Source organism: Corythoichthys intestinalis, chromosome 9 (genome assembly GCF_030265065.1).
Source record: "Corythoichthys intestinalis isolate RoL2023-P3 chromosome 9, ASM3026506v1, whole genome shotgun sequence".
Taxonomy (NCBI): domain Eukaryota; kingdom Metazoa; phylum Chordata; class Actinopteri; order Syngnathiformes; family Syngnathidae; genus Corythoichthys; species Corythoichthys intestinalis.
The window spans coordinates 29,558,256-29,582,135 of NC_080403.1; the positions used below are offsets into that span (position 1 = coordinate 29,558,256).

Below are 23,880 nucleotides of genomic sequence, written 5' to 3' on the forward strand. Positions count from 1 at the left end.
GTGTTGATGTCATGAGCAGTTAAATAAAGTCAGCAAACCACACGGATGTTTGACTGTCATTTTGGAGCTTAGCCTGCTGTCTAGCTAGGACTTAGCTCCAACGTCTTGGCGAGGACATCACAATAACTTATAATACATGTTTTTGGATCGTCATTTATAGATTTGGGGATAATTAGGGGTACTTATAGGGTAGGGTGACCAAACGTCCTCTTTTGCCCGGACAAGTCCTCATTTCACATCCTCTCCGTAGTGTCTGGCTGGGTTTTATAAATTCATGAAGATGTCCGTTTGTTATGATTTTTCATAACATATGATTCAGATGATTTTTTTGAAGAGACTCCCTCTGGCCGCTGGGGGGCAGCGCCTGCCTGCTTTCACGTGGCTCCTACTAGTAAGGAGGGAAGGAGGAGTAGTTCTTCTTCTTCTTGGCAGTTTACCCCTTGTATCATCATATCTACTGGGTTGACAGTTTGGCAAGAGATCAGACAGTTGCAGACAACAATAAGGAGTAGTTCTAAGAGAAGTGGCTCTATACACCTTTCTGTAAGTTTATCTCCTGTTAATGTCGATCATGTGTCTTCTGTTGTATATTGGGTTATATGTGTGCACAGAGATGCAGTATATTGTATTATTCTTGTAGTAATTGTTCTGGGTTCGTTATTTGGTTGGATGTTACCGTGATGTGTTCCTAGAGCGCCTGCCCAGTTGTTAATTTTTTTACGATAAATACGTATATTATGGCAACTCTTGACTTCTGTCGGAGCTTTGTACTGGCATGATCATGTGTTTTTGTTTGGTGTCGCATGGTTGCGCTGCCGATGATTGTAACATTTTAGAGCAAAGTTTGATTTTGCCTCGGTTTCCGGTACTCGCTAATTGGGTAGCTATCAGTGAGCTTAGCACCGCTAGGCATTATAGGAGATGTAGTCATGAACTGCTGCGTTTGGAACATGTTGGTTGAATAGTTTGTCAGTTTATTTCGTTTATTGTTTGCATGCAATCTAGAACATTGAATGACAATAACAATTGAGTGGGAATAACAATTTGTCAAAGACAATTGTTGTTGTAGTAATTTATAAAAATGTTTAGTTGGCACATAGCCTACTGTGTGTGTGTATTGACTGGACTACATTTCCATTAAAAAAAAAAAACTTTTTTTTTAAAACTGAATCTTTCTATCCAGACGGAGGAGGCACACTTTAAATATATTAACGTGATATAGGCATCTTTGAGTGAACTTCAAGTAAAATTCAAGTATCTCGAGGCCGGGCCGAGTGTCCTTTTTTTTTCGGAAATCAAAATATGGTCACCCTATTATAGGGTTAATTCCGATTTACGCGGAAATTCGGGTTACGTCACCAGTGTGGGAACGGAACTCGTTCGTTACCCGGGGACTACCATTACATTGTTTCTTAAATTAAAGTTTTTATCCATTCACCCTCTGAATTGAAGCTCAGCCTCTAAAGAAACATAGTATCTACTTTTCATATACTTATCCTCAAAACTGCTGGCTATTAACGTTTTAGCTGTGAAAAACATTTTAACAGGCTCAGACAGCAACCTTGAACATAAATTGTTGAAGAATAGCCCTTGCAATGTAAACTTTACTTCAAATGCAATCAACGCAGAGCGACACATACTTAAATGATTTAACAACGCAGCAGTCACTCACTCACCGATAGACAGGAGGTGGACTCGCCTGCGCTTCACAGCTGAATACCACCTCTCTGTTCTTTTCCATGGATTCCACAGGGTACACAATGCTACCAGGCTGTTTGGTGAATACCGGACTCTGCAGGAGAGTGCTCACTGAAAGATAAAGTTAGACAAAAATAAACGTCTCATTATAAACGCAAATGTAAATCACTCTGGCAAACTCCAAATTTGAATTCTCGAAAAATGTAGTCTATTGCAAAAATAAATCTCCCAGCCATGCAAATCGCAGAAATTTATGAAATAGAACGTAGTTTTTTTTTTCTTCCAAAAGTAATATTTTTACAAGGAACTTCTTTTATGATTGTTCTTATTTGATAATCAAATCAGCAATTTCAGCAACAATACATTTTTGGTATCTATTATTTTTAAAATCATAATTAGTCAAACTAAAAGAAATAAAAGCTTGAAATATGTCACTCTTGGTGTAATAAATCTGGATAAAATAACAGTTACTAAAAAGACTTTTCAAGATCTCAATTTTGAGGTTGACCCAGGCTTTGTTCCAGTTGCCTGAACAGATGTTACAGGAAACTTTTGTCTTCTCACACAAGTGGGTCTTTCAACATGTACTCTCCTGCTAGATTCTCGTGGTAGAAAGTAGGTCACTGTACCCCCAACGCCTCCTCACACATAGACACAACACACACAGGTACATCGACCATGTTTCCCAGTGGACCACACACACTTGCGACAGGCTGATTATTTTTTTCCTCACTGTAAAAACATTGCTTATTTGCATATTCCTAAGAGAGGGAAAACAGTCAGCTCAAACCAACAGGTTAACACCATAGAGAATATATTGCCACTAGTTTCTCTCCTCAAACATGGTGAAAACTGTGCAAGTGAACAAAAAAGCTTTGATCTTTACTTCCTTCACTTCACAAGCTTTGGGATTCTTGCATTTAATTTAATTTTGATGCACTGCAGTCAATTTATTTATTTGTGTAAATACACTTATATACAGTAGTATAGACCAGTGTTTTTCAACCGGTGTCGTCAGGTGTGCTGCGAGAAGTTATCCAATATTGCTTTTTTTTTTTTTTTTTTAACGTCATCAGGCGAAGTTTGTAACATTCACCTCCATAAATGGTGTTCCTCCCGACATCCACCATGTGGTGGCGCTGCTTTATTTACATTGTATAGGTTCTTCTTCTGTTGCTGCTTACTTTTATGTTGGAGTTCTGCGAACGCGTGTGTGCGAACCGCTGAGCTCCCGAGTGACAAGTGGTCAAGGTGAATTTATTATTTTTTTTTGTGAATAAATGTGCATAAGTGGAAGCTTCTCCCCTTTTTGTTACTTTTATGCACGCATCCTACTTACCATGCGTTACAAGTTGCAATAGGAAAGGAGGAGTAGGTAGAACCTTGCGGTCGTGTGCAAATGAGCAATGTATTTCTCGTGTCGTGTTCAAGAACTGCTCACATTTTTAGCCATCAGCTACCTTGCTGTCCGCGAAAATGTGGACACCAGCACGTTTACTGTACATCATTTGATTAGAGTCGTCACGTGTCAATATACAAGTGGCCTTTCCATTTCATCCATATTTAAGACCGTGAATCCTCCCCTGTGTTTTATTCCAACACATTGTTGAGGACAACGAAGTAGCTGATGGCTGAAAATCCGAGCAGTTCTTGAACGTGACGCAAGCAGTTGCATTTGCTCTCGTTTCAAACCAAGTCGATTGACTACTGTATTTTTTGGACTAGAAGTCGCAGTTTTTTTCATAGTTTGGCTGGGGGTGCGACTTATACTCAGGAGCGACTTATGTGTGAAATTATTAACACATTATGATATCATTTCACATGTTATTTGGTGTTTTGGAGTGACACTGATGGTTTAGTAAACTTGTTAGCATGTTCTTTATGCTATAGTTATCTGAATAACTTAATAGCTATGGCCACGTTCGCATTCTGCCTTTGGCAATGTGTGTTCAATTGTATTATTGACTTTTTTATATTGAAATGCATGCTCTTAGTTTGTGGCACTTACACGGCCACGTGGGGGCGCACTTGCACTTGTTTACGTGAAGAAGAGCGCTCACACGTCAGAAGAAGGCGGACACTGCTACGCAGCGTCTCTGAGCGAGTGGGCGAGAGAGAGAGAGACGGCTGCGAACCTACGTTCATTGTTTATGCTTATAAAATATCTCTACAGCGGCAACGCCTGTGTGTATCATCTTTTCTGTTGTTGTTGTGTGTTTTCCACCTGCGATCGGACACTTCGAGCCAGTTGTGTGGTTGTTTGAACGATGTGCTAATGCTAGCAAATGCATGCTAACCGTTTTTGTCATTGTTGTAATAGCACTTAATTATCATTTATTTACATTGATGCGAAACTGTTTGGTATCAAGGACGAAATTGATTCAGCAAATTATACGGACGTCTAGCATCGTCATTTGGGATTAGCCGTAGCGTCCTGGTGAGGACAGTATATTCGCATTTCGCTGTTCATGCACTGTACACTGTACACTTATTCAGCATGTTGTTCTCTATTGTATTTTTATATTAAATTGCCTTTCAAGATGACATGTCTGTTCTATGTGTTGGATTTTATCAAGTAAATTTCCCCCAAAAATGTGACTTATACTCCGGTGCGACTCATATATGTTTTTTTTCTCTTCGTTGGGCATTTTGTGGCTGGTGCGACTTATACTCAGGTGCGACTTGTAGTTCGAAAAATACGGTATTTTGTTCGCCTCCATGAAAACACATGGAGAGAAAAAAGGCAACTTTTTTGAGAAACACTACATAGGTAAATGAAAAAGCCCTCAAAGCCAGTTACCTTGTTGCTAAACTTGTTGCTGAATCCAAAAAGAGGCAATACTACCTGCCTGCAAAGCCATTGTCAGTGAGATGCTTGCGATTAAAGACATTTCTAAAGTCCCCGTCTGACAATTCTGAGCTTTTCGAGCCTAACTGCTATAAAAAAAATAAAATAAAAAAACAGGGAGAGACCAAGAGCTGTTGACGAAGATTCCTGCAAGGATGTCAACTCTGTATTCATCCATACAGGCTCAAGTTTCACATTGAGTAAGTATAAATATTGAGAAATTATTTCATAATTAAATAAACAGTATAGAAAGTAATTTTGGAACATTTTTGGTTTGTGGTGTGCCACAAGTTTTTTTCCAATGTAAAAACGTGCCATGACACAGAAAAGGTTGAAAAACACTGGTATTGACTATGTTCACTCACTGTAGATTTTTTCATTGAATTCTCTTATGAATGTCAAATATTTGAGTGAGGATGTTTATGGTGTTTGTGAAAACGAAACTTATATGCCGCAGACTACATATGATATAAGAGAATTTTACATTTGCACACTACTTTGTCAAGTAACATGATGTCCCCGCAACATTTACCACATTCACTGTTATCTCCTCCCAATTCAAGTGGATTGCTGTCAATGGCAGCCACTGTGTTACGTTATAAGTTTGTCTTGATTTAGGAAAAAAAATGACTGGGGATTGCAGACACACTTCTGTTTGCAGAACACTCATTCTGACATCTCTTTGCAGTGGCTAATCCAGTAAAGTGACAGGTCTGATTGTCATCCGGCAAACTTGTAGTCAGCATCTCCGAACTGGAAGAGAGACCACGTTATATTACCGTTTGCTCTCACATCAGCTCAGATAGTGGGTGTATTGGAACCTCACGCACTAGTTTAGGCTCCTTCCCACCAACAGAGGTGATATTGTATGTCCTGAGAGCCAGTTTTTGCAGCCAGGGATCGGATCACCAAGAACCCCTCCTTTGGCTGCCACCCAACTGCATGTGCACCTGACTTCTTTGGCCCCTCCCACAGGTGGCGAGATCATTGAAAGGGGAACCCATGTTATCTCTTTGGGCTATGCCGACCGGGCCCCATGGGTACAGGCCTGGCCAACAAGCACTCACCATCGTTCCCCACCTCCGGGCATCTCAAACATGGTTAAAATAAAAAGTATAATTATAAACACTAAAACTGCACTATTTTCATTTATAATGCTTTAGTAATTTGTCTTTTACGGAAAAATAATGGCTCACCACCACTTTTGTTTCATTGCCAACGTTATACTGCGTTTTGCAAATCTATTCCGCATGGCTAGTGATCAGGCTAGAAATAAGCCTTAATCTCCAGACTACAGCACCATCGGGTTTGTTGTAAAAATACTCTGCCAATAGATGAAGACTCCTGCTATGGCAGAAATAAATCATAATTTATTGTTCCATCACCCTCTAATTACATTACTTAAGAATATCCCCATCCTATTTTTTCTCTCCCACATATTCCCTAGGTAAGTGACAAACAGGTATACAAGTCTGAGGCCATCTGATGCAACACTTCTGATGCAATATGCATGGCACATAACAACTAGGAGGAGACCTCAGCTCAAGTGTGCTCACATTATACAATACAACAATATCAATGCCTATGACCCCACCGGAATAAGCAGTAGCAATACAATGTACTTGTGATGCTTGAAGGAGTTACAGAACAATTAAGGGAAAATTTATAAAGACATAAAATGTATGAGGGATATTTTAGTGTACATAACATGTTAAGGTTAAAAATTACAATACATAATTACAAATTTAGAATGTCATGACATGAATCCTGATAATTTCACTGAAACTTCACTATAATAGAGCGAAACTCTGTTGTCTTTCACTAAAACATTTATGCAATATTTGGAGATCTAAAATAATTGAATGACAGATGGCTTTATCATGCCCACTAATGAATGAGAATAACAGCTATTTTACAGTTTAATCCCAATATTCAACATATTGCTTAATATGGAGCAACTGTGCTGCTGTGATTTGAAAAAGAAAAATATTTTAGCATACTGTCCATCCTCACCTTGACTGTCCTGTTGTATTTTTAAAAGGTAATTTCAAAAATGTGTTTTTAACAGTTAGAATCCTCTTATCATTAAAACAGCCTTTCAAGAGGCAACATTTGTCCAGGACCTACAATATTGGTATGTGTCCAAACACAGCATAACATCCATATTAATCATTGATTTCTTTGAGATTGTTGAGAGCTAGACAGACAGACAGTGGCAATGTCATAAAAGTAGCGGACAACATCCGCACATGGCTCGCTGGGTGCTGCTTATGCCCTCTCACAATAACAAGATAGTTTGGACTATTTTTTCCCCTAGCAAACATGAATAAAACATGTGGCAATATAAATATAAAAGGGAAGCGTTGACAAAGCAATACAAAGGTAAACAAAGATGTAGGGCCAGTGGAAAAGCAAGACGAGAGGTCTTCGTCTTCAACCTGCTCTGAATGTCTAATACTGCCAATTAGCAAGGGCTTGACGGGAAGGCCATCTGGGGACGTCTCCTACCCCCTACTCTCCTTGATATAATTGCTTCTCTTGAGGAAGAACAGGTGAGTGCACAATAAGATGTCGAGACATGCTCTTCAGTTTTAGGAACTTAACCTGAGCTCTTATTAATGCTGCCATCAAGGAGATTTCAACCATAATGAATGCATTAATAAGATGACGGGGGAGTGTTTAAAAACTGAGGAGTCAAATATGTGGCTGGTGCAATTCTGTGGTTCAATTTAAAAATTTAAAAGAAATTCTCAAGCTAGTATGATTTTTTTCCCTTCTTACTGCGCAGGCAATTCTTAATTTAGGAAGGCACTTAGTTTTTTTTTTTTTTTTTTTTTTTTTTTTTTTGCAAGGAACTAGTTTGCACTGTGATATAAAAATCTAATTGATTAAGAAGTCACACTCAGTTAATGCGATACTCAAGTTTTTATTTTATTTTTATTCATTTGTATCGGTGCCCCAAAATAACTGTTCATAGCAGCACTTATTTTCAATCAAGCAATAGCAGTCATTTGCATACATTAAAAAAGTGGAAGGTGGTGAACGATCAACACATGGTTATCTTTTAAGCAAGCATGGAGTTAATACACAGACTTAACCTTACTGAAACTAACAGTGCAAGAACACATTTAAAGCAAAAATCAACACCAACAGCATGCATCATACAGTACACAGCAACATATGTTGAGTTGCTGAAATATTGCACATCCCTCTCATTTATTCTTTGTTGCCCTTTAAAATGGCGATATGTGATGCATGTAAGATGTCTATCTTTAGCTAATTTGCAGTCTTAGTCCTTGTTCATGCTTTTGAATAAAAGAATGTATTAAGAACCTGTGTGGCCTGATAGGCTTTGAAAGAAAGAGGTTTGACTAATGTACTTTTGCCAAGCACAATTTGGCATCCGTTACGAATGTACACTTTACAATCTCTTTATTGAACTCAGCTCACGAGGGTCCAGGGTAACAGTAACAGTCGACACTTTAGCACATACAAATTTGAGAGATTCACCCTCAATCCAGTTGGATTAAGTGTGAGTTGATTGTTACGGTAGGGCTAAAGAAGGGGGACTTTCAATTGTGTGCAACACAATGATACTGTAAAATGTTTTAGGATAAAAGGGTGCCGAAACTAGATATTGATCGCCGATTATCGGCGGCAATATTTGAAAATTCGACGTATATTGGTGTTGTTCTTTTTATTAATCTAAATGGCCGATATAAAAAAAAAATCGATTCAAAAGTGGGTTATATCGGCTTACAGTAGATGCAGCTGCGCCTCTCTCTCTCCTGCCTGCTTTGTCCTGCACTTGTATTCACCTGATCCTCTAATTCAGGGGTGTCCAAACTTTTTGCAAAGGGGGCCAGATTTGGTGTGGTAAAAATGTGGGGAGCCGACCTTGGCTGACGTGTTTTATGCAGAACAATTTATTTAAGCAAGTTTTAGCAAGCCATTCTGTGTGTCACATTTGCTTTTTTTTTTTTTTTTTTTAAATTAATAATTTCAACAATCTCGCAACTGGCGTTCTCTTTCGGCTCTCGGACTCTTGCGAAATACTGCTGCTGTGAAATTAAACTAGCTTCAAAAGTTGCTTCAATTTCTCGCTGCGTGTCTTCCCCGTAATCTTGTCATACATGTCAGCGTGTCTTGTTTGGTAATATCGCCTCACATTGAATTCTTTAAAAACAGCGACTGTCTCTTTGCAAATGAGGCAGACATAGTTGTTGCGTATTTTTTTGAAAAAATAATCCAATTTCCACCTATCCTTGAAGTGTCAGCCGTCGCAGTCAACTTTTTGTTGTTGTTGATTGTCGACATTTTAGAAAATTGGAAGTCAAGGATCACACGGGGTAATGTTGCTTAGAGTGCTGCTGCCTTTTAGTGGGTAAATGAGGAGCAGCATTTAATGTGTAAGATACTTCATATGCTGGTAGCAGTACTGCTGACCAATTTATTAAGTCTGTGTGCGGGCCAGATGTTATTGATCTTATGACAGAGGCTGGGGGCCGGATGAAATTTGACCACGGGCCGCATTCGGCCCCCGGGCCGCACTTTGGACATGTCTGCTCTAATTGGTTAAATGGTCATTGTAAATGGAGAAGCGCCTTTCCATCTTTTTAAGGTCCTAAAAGCGCTTCACACTATATCCTCATCTACCTACTGGTGACGCAGCACCAGGGGGAACATGGGGTATAGCATATTGCTCAAAGATACTTAGACGAGGTCATCAGGGCTTTCTTTTCTGTGGAAAATTTTCTGAGAGCTATTTATTTAACCTTTTGTTCAACTTTTTAAAAGATGTTTCTGAGTCTAGGAAATTCAGGCACTTCCTGAGCTATTTCTATTTGTGTGATTCAATAAGCATGCTTCAGACACTTCAATGAGGTTCATTGTTTGCATTTTTCCATTTTTTTTACACAAATTTTTACACTTTTACTGCAAATTAATAACAGCTCCAAAAATCGGTTACCGGCCCCTCTAACTATTAATAATTGGTATTGGTATCGGTTCTAAACAACTCATGTCTGTTTATCCCTATCCTAAATCTTTACATGCCACTCTATGCTTCAATAGGAGGCCAGTGACAACTTATAATAGCATACAAAAGTACCCAGTCTCTATCCTCTTTTTGAGATTATTGCATTAAAATACTATATTACAGCATATTTCTAAATTACAGTGAAATTCTTGCATGCAACATGTCTTGTTCACTATGTGAGAGGAACCTTAAGGCAACTAAGCAACCAATACATAGGAATCAAATTGCTAGGACCAGATTATCATTAAAAAGCAAACTTATCAATAACTTTACCTTGTTTTTATACTCAGAATGCAACATAATGGGACAGAAAGGCTGGTTTGGAGCGTTCATTACCCAAAGCTTTGCAGGACTTTGGGCCATAGAGTCTGCCCGGCTGGCAGCATGGCTCAGGTGGCCTGACACTGGCAGGCTCGCTACAGGCTGTTCACCCGGTGGAATGACAGAGGTCAATGTTCATCCTGTCACTGTAAAATGGCCTGAAGAGATCAGGGCACTGACATGAGAGGAGCCCTTGACATATCAGGCCATCTGACACGCACATCAACCTAAGGAATGCCCTTCATGGGCAGCGAACATGATGATGCAGACACTTCATGAGTATTTCATTTTGGATAACACGTTTAGGAAATGTCTAGAGCTCTGCTGCTATATGAAAGTCTACACACTTAGTGTATGCCATTGATAAAAAGAAACATCATCATTGTTCAAATTAATTCACAATTTCTGAAAATGTTTCCTACATCCCTCTGAATGAGTGTTTCTATGATAGATTATATATATATGGTGGAAAACACAGACAAGGCTGAAAAAGCAATTTCTGCTCTTGCACCCCTCTGTATGTTAAGCCAGAAGAATTGTTGTGTTTCTTAGAGCAATATGTCTAAATGCTGCAATAGCAGATTCATGGTGCAATAAGCCCCCGAACTATTTTTAATTTGTCTGTTTTACCCTGGAAACCCCCATTTACAGACATTGTGCAACCGCTTCCGTTTCAACCTAGCCATAAAAAGAAGGTAAGTAATCGTATTTATTATTTGAAATGTCTGTCATTTTTAGCTTAGAATCATTAATTGATGTCTAAAAAAAAAAAAAAAAAAAAAACGACTTTAAAAAATTAGTCATTCGCATATTTTAAACTTTTAAACGAATTACGTCACAATGAAAAATATGGCGTCTGTAAAAAAAGCCACGGATATCTACCTCATAACTATTGCTTAACTGTATTTTTTTGTTACTGTCGTATTTCCCCCAATATGTTAGATGATAAATAATCGATCCAAACAAAAAAAAAAAAAAAATTGAAAATTAACGTTTAAAAGGGTAACTATATGAAAAAGAAAATCTCAACCACTCCTTGTTGTATGCGATTTCTGCATCGTGACCCTTGTTATATCACCATGTTTCACCCATAAAATACAAAAAAACAAATCCGGCTGTGGCCATTCACAGCTGTGTCTTGACACTCGGTGATACATGCTACATGGAGTTTTTGGATCGAAACAAGGTAAGTGCGCGATAATATCTCGTGAAATCGCGGCGTCTTTAATTCTGCTTACGCGTGCTCTCGCCTCCAATTAGGGTTTTGCTGTTTAAAAAAATATGTTTTTTAAAAAATGCCCTCGTGTTCAAAATTTTTGTTGCCCCGGAAAATTGAGATTTTAAGCTTTCCAATTATGTATCACACATGAATATAGGACAGTTTTGAAATTTGGCCAAATTGGGGGTCTCAGAGCAGAACTTCAAGTCACCTCAGTGTTTTCCAACATATATATTTTTACCACATCGTTTGTAAGGATTTAAATAAATAAATAATCCTTCCTGTCCGTACCCATTTTCAATTTTCCACAGGTTTTTTACGTCAAATTTTGTAGTCAAATCACAGAACAAAAACTTCAAAGAGATATGGAGGTTGACATAATGTGCTAATCATGGACTACGCTTCTGTCTTTGACAAATGGAAGAAGGCCAAATGCTCATTTGATGACAGACAGCTGGTAATACCATAAACTAACTATACCAAAATGCCATGCTGCAACAGCATTAGTGTAAAGTAAGTGATTATAAATTATAAAAAATAGACAAAAAAAAAACAACCTAAATGAATAGAACAAATCATATTTAACTTGAGTTCGAATTTAATTTGTCAGTACTGAACACAGCCAAAACCCCTGTAATAGGAGGGTGTAAACATTGACACCACATTCTCTCCATTAATGTTTAATTACTCTTTCTAGAGGATCACATTTATATTTTTCCAATTGATTTGTAAAAGTTGTAGGTTACTATAATGATAAAAATGTTTTGAAATGACTTGTCAGTCATTGTTTTATATGATGCAAAAACACAGCATTTGAACACGGATGCATAGACCTTTTAATATCCACTGTGGTTGAGGCGATTAATACGTATGATCATTGACTGGGAAAGCAAGGTTCATTACCACAGGACTCATTTGCTAAGCGGAGTGTATCCACTTCTCCATATTAAGGAAATTATGAATCGTTTTATGCACTTCTGCATTAAATCAAGATAGAAAAACTGAAAAAGGATAAAAATACATGTTCGGTATAATTTTCAAGGGTACAGTACATGATACACAAATTTATTGTGAGGAGTCAACCAATTCAATAAAAAAATTACATTGCAGTGTGACCACATACTGTAATGGCTCTTTGGAAAATGAATGGAGGAATGAATGCTTCTTTCCTAATACCCTGCAGACAAGCTTTACTTCCGCATATCTGATCGCAACTTCCGTTTTAGAATTTTCCCATCCAAAACAACAGTGGAGATGGAGTAACATTACTCATCAAAATCACTTAAAAATGACAATTTGGAAATATCGCATCCATCTGCCATCATCATGACAGGTGAGGACAACATGTTCCTGAAGGCAGATGTCGAACCAAGCTCGTGCCACCACAAAGACTGGGTTTTTTATCCATGTTGCCGCTGTGTTGTGGAAGGTATGTTCTTCTTATCCCTGCATTTTCATGTGTCCGGTGCTCAAAAAATACTCAAGCTAAAATCTTGCGCATGAAACGACTTGTTGCCTTTGATCTTGTTATTACGATGATGATTGTAATTATGATGATCTATAATATTATTGACTACAAGCTACTAACCTGTTGCTAATGCATAAATGCAAGTGTAAGGAGTATTTTGTTCATTTGTTGTATTTTGTCTTTTGAAAAAGCTGTTAGGCAAGGAAAGACAAGTTGATGTGCCTCACAACAACACAATAACAACACAACAACACTTACTTACGTTGATGGACATATATTGAGACTACGTGCGTTCTACTTTGATGACGGATATTATTATTATATTCATAATTTTCTAATAATTTTATAAATTGTGATTTATTGACCTGTTTTGCACATGCACCAATCGTTTTTAATAAAACAAGAAATGGAATCACGTAGTCCAAATGTTTCAATGCGATCAATATCTGCAACAAAAAAGAATGACATACTATTATTACCTTGTAGTATTTCCTTGTAACAACAATTCCATGTCTGTCCTTGTGCATCCAGTAATGTAATAAATGTAATATCATTTGTAATTTCACCTTATTTTGGTCACTGAAGTGGAAGGCATATCAATCTACACCTCCCGTCAACACAGGCAGACAGGTTGTTATAATTTTGTCTACGAATGATCATCGAAGTGATAAGAACAATCATATAATCTTTTAGGTATATCTCTAGGTTTAAATCACATCCTGAACTTCTTGTCTGCAACTGGTTTCGATTTAAGGCTTATGGCGAAGTAGATCCACACTGGCGCTTTGAAGCTAGTCGCTGATCAAAACATTCCACATTTATATGGCGCTTCCAGGAGTTGACGCACTGCACAGAAAATCTCGGAGTCTCATCTATGTCGTGCTAAATCCATTTTTGGAGATTCCTTGAGTACCTCTGGTTTGATTTTGCAGTTTTAACTTTGTCAAAACACTGCTTACTTCAACCGCAATTCATGTTGTTCTCTCGAAACGAAAGCTCGGAACAGACATTTTCCATGATGGCGCCGCCCGTGTTTCGCTCAGGAAACTCGTCCATTGAAATAGTATTCTGTTTTTCAGTTCACTGAATCATCCACATAATGCTGAGTGAAAGTTTTTATATTTTATGTAACAGTTATGGAGGACAATGTATGAATATATAATCATTTTAGTACATTTATTGTCTTTATAGGAAATGTCTGCCATTACCGCTGGAATTTCTCCTCTTTTCCTTTCTGTGATGAAAGGAAGCTTGCAGTGATGAATACTTTGCCCTGCTAAGGGAAGACTGACTCACTCAGCGTGTCCATTCTTGGAGTGACACACGGCTAAACGGCTGCACAATTCCTGCAGCTACATGTCTGTCTCATCATTAGTATGCTCCCAGACAATGTTTAAATCTGCAATGCTGCTTATAAAGACAGTGCGAAATAGCCATTCCTTTTATTCTTTATCACGTGCTGTACAGTACTACATTTACTGTACATCAGGGCTTGATAATTTCAGTAAAACTGCAATATACAATGATTCCATGGAACTGTCCATTTTCTTTTTTTGGCTAAAGTTTGTTTCACAGTCTTTAGTAGATGGATTTTCACCATGGTGTGTTTGGGGATTGTTTTTTTCCTGTGTAGGATTAAATTCATTTCAAAGCATCAGGTAGTAGGAAATGGCAGGTAGAAGGTGATAGTGTGCCAACTTTATAATTTAGCTCATCTGTAAGGAAATTGCCTTTGGAAGGATCATGGTTCAAGTCCCAATGCTGACAAAAAAATGTCAACTTGAAGCTAATTTGCTTCGTGGGCACTGTCGAAGCTCATGAGTTTTAGCACTGTTTGTATGCTCGTAACTCTGTCATCTCTCTTTTCATTCCTGTTCATTTGAATTAGCAAAAGTGCATGTTTATAAACCACAAAACTTCTGGGAGAATGTTTTATTTAGGTAGTCAATTTATGATGTTCGGCGTATGCTTAAAGCTGTTAGTACCTCTGTTAAACATACAATATTCACCAAATTGTACACTTTACCTACATTGAAACACAGAGGAGGCTCTGTTATGTTCTAGGGCTCCTTTGCTGTATCTGGCAAAAAGAAATGTGCTGGTTACTCTCAAAAAGCTTGGTCTTATCACAGGGTCTCGCATCAGTATAATGGCCCATAACATTGTTAAAACCACCCAAGCAACTCAGACCTTTAGACTAATCTGAAGTGACCATCTATGAGCCCTGATTTAAATCCTTCTGAACATTTGTGGAGTGAGGTAAAATAATAGCTAGGTTTTCCACATTTCCAAAGATCAACAACAATAACACAATATGTTGTCCCTACAACTGACTGGAAACTAGTTTAGGGTTTTGTGTCCACCTTTCTCCTGAAGTCTGCTGGGAGAGGCTCCAGCACCCCACAACCCTGACAAGGATAAGCGGTGTAGTAAAGTGTATGGATGGAGAATATGTTGTTTGTCGTGTATAAGGATTTTGGTGCAACATTATAAAAGTGAGTTACCAATTCTGACCTTTTCTCCATCCTTGCAGGGGGCTTACCCACCTATAGTTCTAGCAGTGTGCCTGTGAGTTTTGGTTACACCAGTTTTGACAGGTTTCTGGGGTCTTGGCAGTTTCTTTACCCTGAAGTGGCAATAATTCCTTGGCTTCTGTCCCCTCTGGGCTGAGCACTTTGTTGCACTGGCTCGGAGTGGCTGCATGAACTCAGCCCAACTTGGCAGCAACCACTGCAACTCACTGTTTAGTACTGTTCGGCTCAGAATTGCTGCTGCATTAGGGTTAGGGTTAGTTATTTGTAGCTAAAACTGCTTTATGTTTGGATGTTAAAACAGGGTAAAATCTGATTACCCTGAACTTGCTTCCTTAGTAACCTCCCTGACCACTGCTCTGTCTTCCTCACACCCTCCCTCAAAGCTGCTATGAATAATCAATCTGATTTCAACCTCTGATTGTTTTTGTTGAACCAGAGCACCAGCCTCTCCACTTCATATTGTTATGCAATGTCATCACTGTCACTGATGAGCAGTGTTGTTAATCTTTAAAAAAGTAATTAATTCCAGTTACAAATTACTTCTCCCAAAAAGTAATTGCGTGAGTCACTCAGTTGCCTCAATGTATAAGCAATTAGTTACTTGGCAAAGTAACTGGTAAAAATTTTCATGTTTTTCTCAAAAAACAAACAAACAAAAAAAAAAACACAAAGTGATGTTTAAAGGGTTTTTGGGACAATTGGCCCTAGTCCAATTCTTTACCCTAAACTTAACTAGACACAGGGGTATTGCGGATATTGCGATAACTAGATAGTTACCTATGCTATGTGTGGAAGTCATTTAATTTTGTGAATCAACCGTTAAAGTTGTTAAAATTGCTCCCGCTATTGCATTAGTTCCCTTCCGTCTACTTTTGACATGTATAAGTTTTAAAAATGTTTCATCATTTAAAGATAGCTTTAAGTCAAGATTTTGCCGATTTAGGAGCATTTTAGATAAAAAGTTACTTATGCCCCTCTCCCACTGAAACAAGTGGGTCAACACGCGTTTTTCCAAGCCGATGCATCCCACTAGCAATTGGCATTTGGCACTTTTCCCATTGACAAAAAAAGCCGTGTCTTTTTTTCCCCTTTTTTTTCACCCGTCTAACCCCCCACCCCTCCTCAGCCGTGCGTAAGGTTCGTGACGTCACCACGCTAAGATGCGCTTTGACAAGTGCGACCGAATTCATTCAGTTCAAAGAAGTAAACAATGCAAAGCAACATGGGAGCCTCCTTTCCGTTTGTGTTCTCTGTTTTCATGCTTTTTACTGCCCGCAAAATGGCCGAAATGCAGCAAAGGATCAACACTGTGCTTGTGCTGAGGCAACGTAGGCGACGTGGATTTTGGTTTGAAATTGAAAGGAGTCGTGTACGTCACAGAAGGAGGAGAAGAGCATTTGTTTCATCTGTTATGGCTATTGCTAACGCTGCTACACCGACTGTTCGCCGTATGTGGATCCGGGCTAGAGCACGTTTTTTGTTATGACGCATCACATACTAGCCTACGTCACCACGTAGATTAGGTTGTTGACTGATGACCCGGGGTTTTGCTTTCACACTGCATGACGATCAGAGCCGAGGTGATTTTAACGCGGGTCGCTTGGCGGGTTGATTGAAACGGGTCGAAGCGGGTCGCTGCACCTTTCCCACTGCCACCAAAAGCCGATTGTTAGCGGGTTGACACAGGTTTTTTGGCAAGTGGGAAAGGGGTATTAGGTTCGCTAGGAAGGTTCTCTACAACTGAGGCTTCCTGAGAGGTCTACTGTTTTAAGATGGCGGCTGTTTACTAACGCATCTAGTTCTTTATACATGTTGCTAATGCTGCCGTGTCTGCCATTTGCATCTAGTTCTATAATATTGGGTATCTGCCATAGCATCATGTGGGCGTATTTTGAAGGCTATTGGCTACAGTCAGGTATTATTGGAGCCACCTAGCATCGCGTTTTCAACGGCATCACAACTCCCTTGACTCCTTATCACTCTCTCGTCTCCGTGAGTCCGTCTCTCTCAGACTTTTCTTGCGTCATTCAACCAACATAGTAACGCATAGTAATGCACGCCTTTCCCGCCTCAGGATCGGTAACGGCGTTGCCAAGATAAGTAATTAATGATTACTCACTACTGAAAAAAATAACGCTGTTAGTAACGCCGTTATACGTATTCTAATGCTGTTATTAACAACACTGCTGATGAGACCATTGACTGTGGTTCCAGTTGTAATCTTCTTTACCATGTGTTTCTTTAATGAGGGAGGAAGCCCGAGGACTGTTAAAACATCGATGCAAACAATCTCTACACAGGAGGGCAAGAGATGATATTCAAACTCAATCCCTCCCAACAGCGAGGTAGTGCTAACTACTATCCCACAGTGCTGCTGACTTTTTCTCTAAAAGGAAAAACAAAACAACAGCAAAAAAAAAAAAAAAATAAAAAAAAAAATATATATATATATATATATATATATCCTCAAATCTATCCTCCAATGAACTGCTTTCTAATGCTCTCTTGGACTTTCCAACAAAGAGCCTGCACATTTCAGGACTGCATAACACAGAACATTCCTTTTCCCACAAGTCAATGTTTAGCTATCTTCCGGAAGCATATGGCCTTAGCAGAAAAAAATAGTGCCCGTTTTGTAGCTAACTGATAAAATGGATGAACACTGGAATAATCTTCTAGTACAATGTCAAAATGTCAAAAGTACTTAAGTTTGTAGTGTTGCTCAAACAATAAGAGGCACTATGAATCTAGACCAGATATTCTTTGTGCAAAGGAGGATACACTTGTTTTAGTCAAAGGGAATCTTTTCAAGCTTGCAGCTGATGGGAAGTCACAAAAGGCTCGCATGCTTTCACAGTGAGGTTACAACAACAAAGAAAAAAAGGCATTGTGTACGGTTGGCGTCATTGTACAGTATGTTTGCACTGTATGTAAAGCCAAAACACACATCGTACATTTTCGTTCATCGCATGATAATGGAATAAAGGGGAACATTTATTGAATTTGGCTGTAGACATATAGGAAAACATTTGAGTTTAATTTTCCACTTGAATGGCGTTAAATGCATCCATTTGATGCTTTCACTGCAATAAACCCATATGCAGAACAATGAGTACATCTTCAGTCTTCACATATCATTTCCTCCAAAGGTTTAATGATGATGGAACACTGCCTTTTGATGCAATTCAACCTTACATTATTAGTAAAACAAGTTTCCTATTAAGTTATGATCAATATCACAGTGACTCTTGCAACACCAAAAGATGAAGCAGTAATAAATTGAAATTAAATGGCAACATGTTTGATAACTCATAAAGAATCCACCCTTCTCTTTTCACACGAAAACATGAGCTGCAATTCATGAAGACAGCTTTGGCATGCATCAAAAGTTGTTAATGAGACTTTACCTGCAAGGCACCCCATGAGTGACTGCAGCACCAGTAGTTTCCATAGTAACATCATCTTCAATTTTAAAGGGTCAAGACAGTCTCACATCCAGTCACAGATGTATGGAATCCAATTTGGACTGTTTTGTGATTCCAATCTATAGACAAAAGAGAAACGTGTCATAGGTAAGTTTATAATATACATTATAATACACATAACCATATTTTTTCAGACAATAAATTGCACCAGATTATAAGGTACACCAGAAAAACAAACAAACCAGAATTCATGTTAACACATAAGGCACACCTGATTATAAGGCTTATCCATCAATGTATTGCATCTGCTCTTTATCTTTTAACTGTGTTTTATTTATGGGTTTGAGGAATGATGAACGTGTGTCATGAGCACTATACCAGAGCAGTAAAATAAGGTTATGCTCCTCCAAAATATGCAGGTGGGAAGTCATTTAGACAAAGCTTATGTTTGAGTTTTATATTTCACCCATGTGTAATGAGATTGATTTTGAACCGTCTTTGGGTTTTCTGGTCTCACATGCACATTTTTTTCTATTGGTTAGTTTTGAGACTTTTTCTCCGCTGTTGTTTTTACGTATGCAAAAAAGCTAAATTAAAAAAATAATAAGCTAAACCATATTTAATACATAAGGCACACTGGAGTTTCTTGTGCACTGTCAATTTTAGGGAAAAGTAAATAATTTTTAGTGTGCTTTTCAGTCCAAAAAATAAGCTGCATTGAATTGATCCAAAATAAATAAATGAGCAAATTTTAACATTGCACAAAAAGTAATTGTCACAGTTCAAGGCATTTCCATTTCTTCCATTTTTTTTTTTTTTTTTTACAAATATCAATTGTCATTGCCAATATATTTTTAAATATTCCTTGCTTGTGTTCTCTTTGATTTATTCAAGCTCAAAGCAAAAAAGTCATTAAAGAGTAGATAAGTGGGATTCGAATATCCTTCTCAGAATTTTAAGAGTTTGACACATGCAGTATGTGTATATTGTTAAAAGTCTTAGTAGCATAGAAAAAAAATCATGCCCAACTCCTATTAAATGTTTTCTTACTGGTATCCATTCTTGTTTTTAACTGCCAGGTGTATTGTAAAATTGTACTCTCAAACATCAGTGAAAAAACACGTTTTGTTATATTTAATTATACTGTATATGTACAGCACAATGTTGTAGTGATTGGCATGCCTCCCTTACAGTTCGGAGGTTCCTAATTCTAATCTTCTTGTGTGGAATTTGCATGTTCTCCCTGTCCTTGCATTTTTTTTAATGGATCCTTTCACATTCCAACAACATATTAGATGAATTGAAGTCTCATCTAACGCATTTCACCCAATGTCAATTAGATGAGTTTGAACTCATCTAATTACACTAACCAGGACAAGTGAGTTGATAATGGATGGGTTATACAAAGTATATTGGTCATGGATATTTGTAGAGTCTGGAACATCTTCACATCCACAGAGAGCTTGGCACCCCCTCATACTGCCTGCCAGAGTTTTACTGGAATCAAACATCCTGCTGTTGTTTACCGTCAAGGCAACCAAGTTACCAGCCAATCTTACCGAGGAGTATTTTGTTTTAAAAGAAACATGCCAGTTGGGTGGCATTTTACAGCATAACAGAAAAGGCACAAACTTATGCAGACAGGAAAATTTCTTAACTCACAAATATGTGTTGAAATGAGAACTGATTGGAAAATGTTTCATTATAGTTTTGTGATGCAATTCCTTCAGGGGTCATGCAGTGTTCAGTTTTGCAGATGAACATGGAATGAAAAAAAAAAAAAGAAAAAAAAAAAGTTAAACAAAACAACAAAAAAAATCAAATTAAATATATATACATGGTTATTATGTCCAAAAAGAAAACCAGAGTGGTTCAGATCAAATTGCAATAAAAAGCGAAAACACATCAAGCTACTAAAAAAATACTAGAAATTATTCGAATGTGGCAAAAACCATTAATTATGTATTCTGCACCTTCTAGCAGACCGCCATCCACCTCTAGAAAGGATGCCTTTTATCTTCATACATCATTAAGAGGCTTGTCAGAGTCAACTTTGGTGCGCCAATGGTGCAGGGCTGTGACTTACTCCTAGAAAGCATTTTTACGCATATTAAAGTATGTCTGATAAAAGCACCAAGCTCTTGGCCTAGCATAATAATGACTCTTTAGTACGCCAATGAAACCCTTTAACATTGTGAACTGATGTTCATTTCATACATTAGCTTACTACAAAACATTCAGTAAAATGTGAGATGTGCTGATGAGAAGGGTATGCAAAATAAAACCAAAATTATAGCACTTTTCCTCATTCCTTCCAGCAGTGCATTATGTCCATTCACTCTCAAGAAAATCTTTTAAGTACATGCAAGCATATGAATTCAGGCATATGATTAAGTAAGGGTTTAATGGGATGTAATCCAATTAATTATTTTTTAAATCGCCCGCACTAAAAAAATAAATACATTAAAAAAAAAGCAAAACAATAACAAATTCACTTTATCGTCCAGGCCGACAGTAATCGAGACCTTTATGACATCTTGCTCGGATTGTTATGCGACACTTCACTTTGGACCCAACGATTTCTCCCAAAACTCTTTCTAGTTATCAATGTAATATCCATTTGCTGGGAACCTGTGCAATTATGAATTCATATTGCGATTCATCTTTGTTCTTAATAGCATGTTGAACTGTTCGATCCTTAAGCCTCCGCCTGTTGCCTCTGTCCAGTTGACCATATGTTAAAGGGTACCACAGAGAGAATAAAATGTAGTTCTTAAAAGGTAAATGTTAGTACGAGTTATAATAATTTGATATTAAAACCCCTCTTAATGTTTTCATTTTAATAAATTTTGTAAAATTTGTAAATATTAATATAAATATATTAATAGTAAATATTGTAAATAAAAAAATAAACTAGTAGCTCACCATTGTTGTTGACGTCGCAGGGCGGTGACGTCACATGGCCACGCTGCCGTACTTCACAATGTCACTCTTTAACTATGTAAGGTAGTGATTTGAATACACCACAAGGTGTCAATGGCGAGTTTTGAATTAATAAGAGATCAAGCCAATGAGTGCGTTTTGTCCCTCGACTGACGCCGTAGTTTCCTGTTTAGTGCAGGTCCATTGGGATTCATGTTCATTTGAGTGTTGTCTTCACAGCAAACCAGACTCTTGATATTGGCTCCCAGCATCATAGTTTGTATATTGTGACTAAATATTGCTATCCAGTGTATTTGGTGAGCTAACCGAGTGTATTTTGCATATCTATTTCGATTGTGCCAGTTCTCTTTGCATTGTTGTTTAGCTGTGTGAGAATAGGGCCTCATTAATACAGATTGAAACACTTTTCTTTTTGTGAACATTGTTTTTTCAAAAGATATGAATATTATTTTTGTTGTATTTTCATTATATGATACTTATGTTTGTTGTGAAGGAGTTGTGGAAGCTTATGCCAATAAACGCCGCTGCCTCCGAGCTACGAATCTAAACGCCTGTGTCCACTCTCCTTTCTCTCTCCCTTACACCCCACTGCACTGTGGATTAAAGGAAAACTACGGCATTAGTCAAGGGACAAAACGCACTCATTGGCTTGATCCCTAATTAATTAAAACTTGCCATTGACATTTGACATTTTGACATTGATATTTACATACATCACAACCCTACATAATTATTATTATTTAACCTGTCCTGTTTAGCTGTTTGACACAGAGAATGGAAGGCTAAGTGTCCGGTTGGTCTGAACAGTTTTGATGTTTCACATTGAGAGTATGACATACTACCATTGTGGTCATTCAACATACCTCGTTTATTATGACAAAGCAGCGAACAGGAAGGGGTTAGGGGGGAACAGAAGAAAAGAAAAGAAACACAAAAAACAACAAGACATACATTGAACGCCTACACTAACTATGAATATGTTGGTATCATCATCAGCTAGATGTATTTCCGGCTGACACCATGTGGGAGGCCTGTTGACCATGGAAAGAAGGGGAGTGGGGTGGAGGAGTCTATAGGATAAGTGATTGGGAGGGGTGGAGTGTACACAAATCAGCTCTGTGATCTACAAACCAGTAATTGTGTAAATCCCTTATGAGTGTAAGCCCGTTGGCAACCGACCCTATGACGCCCCATCGCCATTACCGGCACCGGGGCCCCCCACCCGAGCGTGCCCAATCACATGCAACAGCGTGCGAGTCCCACCAAACACCCGACAGCCACGCAGACGGGCGGAGACGCCGCACGGGTGCCACCCAAGGGCCACGATCCCACCCAGCCAGCCCTCGGGGGTAGGGGGGCGCCAGCGCAGCCCATCCCTCCTCCCGCAGCCCAGCAAAGGAACCATCGTCACTCACCACCGGTTTCCAGGGTGGTCCCCTGGGCAACCCGCGCCCCCATCAACCGGCCTTCAGGGATGGGAAGAGGGGATGCACCACCAACCCCGTGCCCAACTCCATCCCCGTCCGCCTACCTGGCCCACGAGCAACAGCTGCAGCCCGCGGGATCCCCAGCAGCCCACAAAGCCCAGGGCAGGGCAGGGTCCCCCGCCGGAGCAGGCGACATCCAACCAACACACCGGCGTCCAGCCAGTGACCCACGACGGACCGCAGGGCGGATATCCAGGTAGAGTAGGGAGGGAAAGGCGGAAGCAGGAGAAAGCCGAGGATTCACTGCGGGGCGACGTGAGATCGCAGCTCTGACCTCCCCCCACTCCGGCAGAGGGGAGGCCACACCCCACATCCCACAACCTTGGTGTGTGATGCATTAAAATCAAGGGGGAGCCGGGCCTAGACTGTATGGCCCCGTCCCAACCCCGGAGGAATGAATGAGTATGTAGGTGCCCGGGTGAAAGATATTTACAGTGCAAAGTAAAGAGTGCGTGAATTAAGAGGCAGGCTCCTGCAGGCGTGGCCCCGTGCGCCAGAACCACCGGCCGAAGGGCGGGAAAAGCGCCAGGGCCCCGATCAACCCCTGCCCCAGACCACCCCCGGTGCACCCATCTGCCCACCCCTCGCCCCGCCGACCGAGCACCCACCCCGCACCCCGCACAGGCGCTGCGCCAAGCGCTGGTGACCAGGGGATATCCACCCCACCGGCAAGGGAAAGCAAGTCCCACCCAAGGCCCCACTGGCCCCAAGAGGCCCCGCCGACAGGAGGGCAGCGGCAGCTGCTGCGGTCCAGAGAGGCGGACAGGCCCGGAGACAGACCAGGGGGCTGGAGGCACGACCCCCAAAACCCACCCCGGCTAGGAGGGGTGCGCGGTACCTTACATAATTTAAGAGTGGCACATTTTTTAAAATTTTTTTTAGAGAGTGACATGTGGAAT

The 23,880-nt window shown here is 39.4% G+C and overlaps 1 protein-coding gene across 3 annotated transcripts in view; it reads right to left on the reverse strand.

The window, feature by feature from the left end:
* LOC130921557 (contactin-4-like) overlaps positions 1–23,880 on the reverse strand; it is a 262,979-nt gene that overhangs the window by 140,739 nt on the left and 98,360 nt on the right. For all 3 annotated transcript variants that reach the window (XM_057845593.1, XM_057845592.1, XM_057845594.1), the window contains 2 exons: positions 18,534–18,670; positions 1,677–1,809 (listed from right to left, as the gene is read on the reverse strand). In XM_057845593.1, the coding sequence (XP_057701576.1) occupies positions 1,677–1,809; positions 18,534–18,588 (188 nt within the window). In that variant the 5' untranslated portion in view covers positions 18,589–18,670. The remainder of the gene's footprint in view (positions 1–1,676; positions 1,810–18,533; positions 18,671–23,880) is intronic.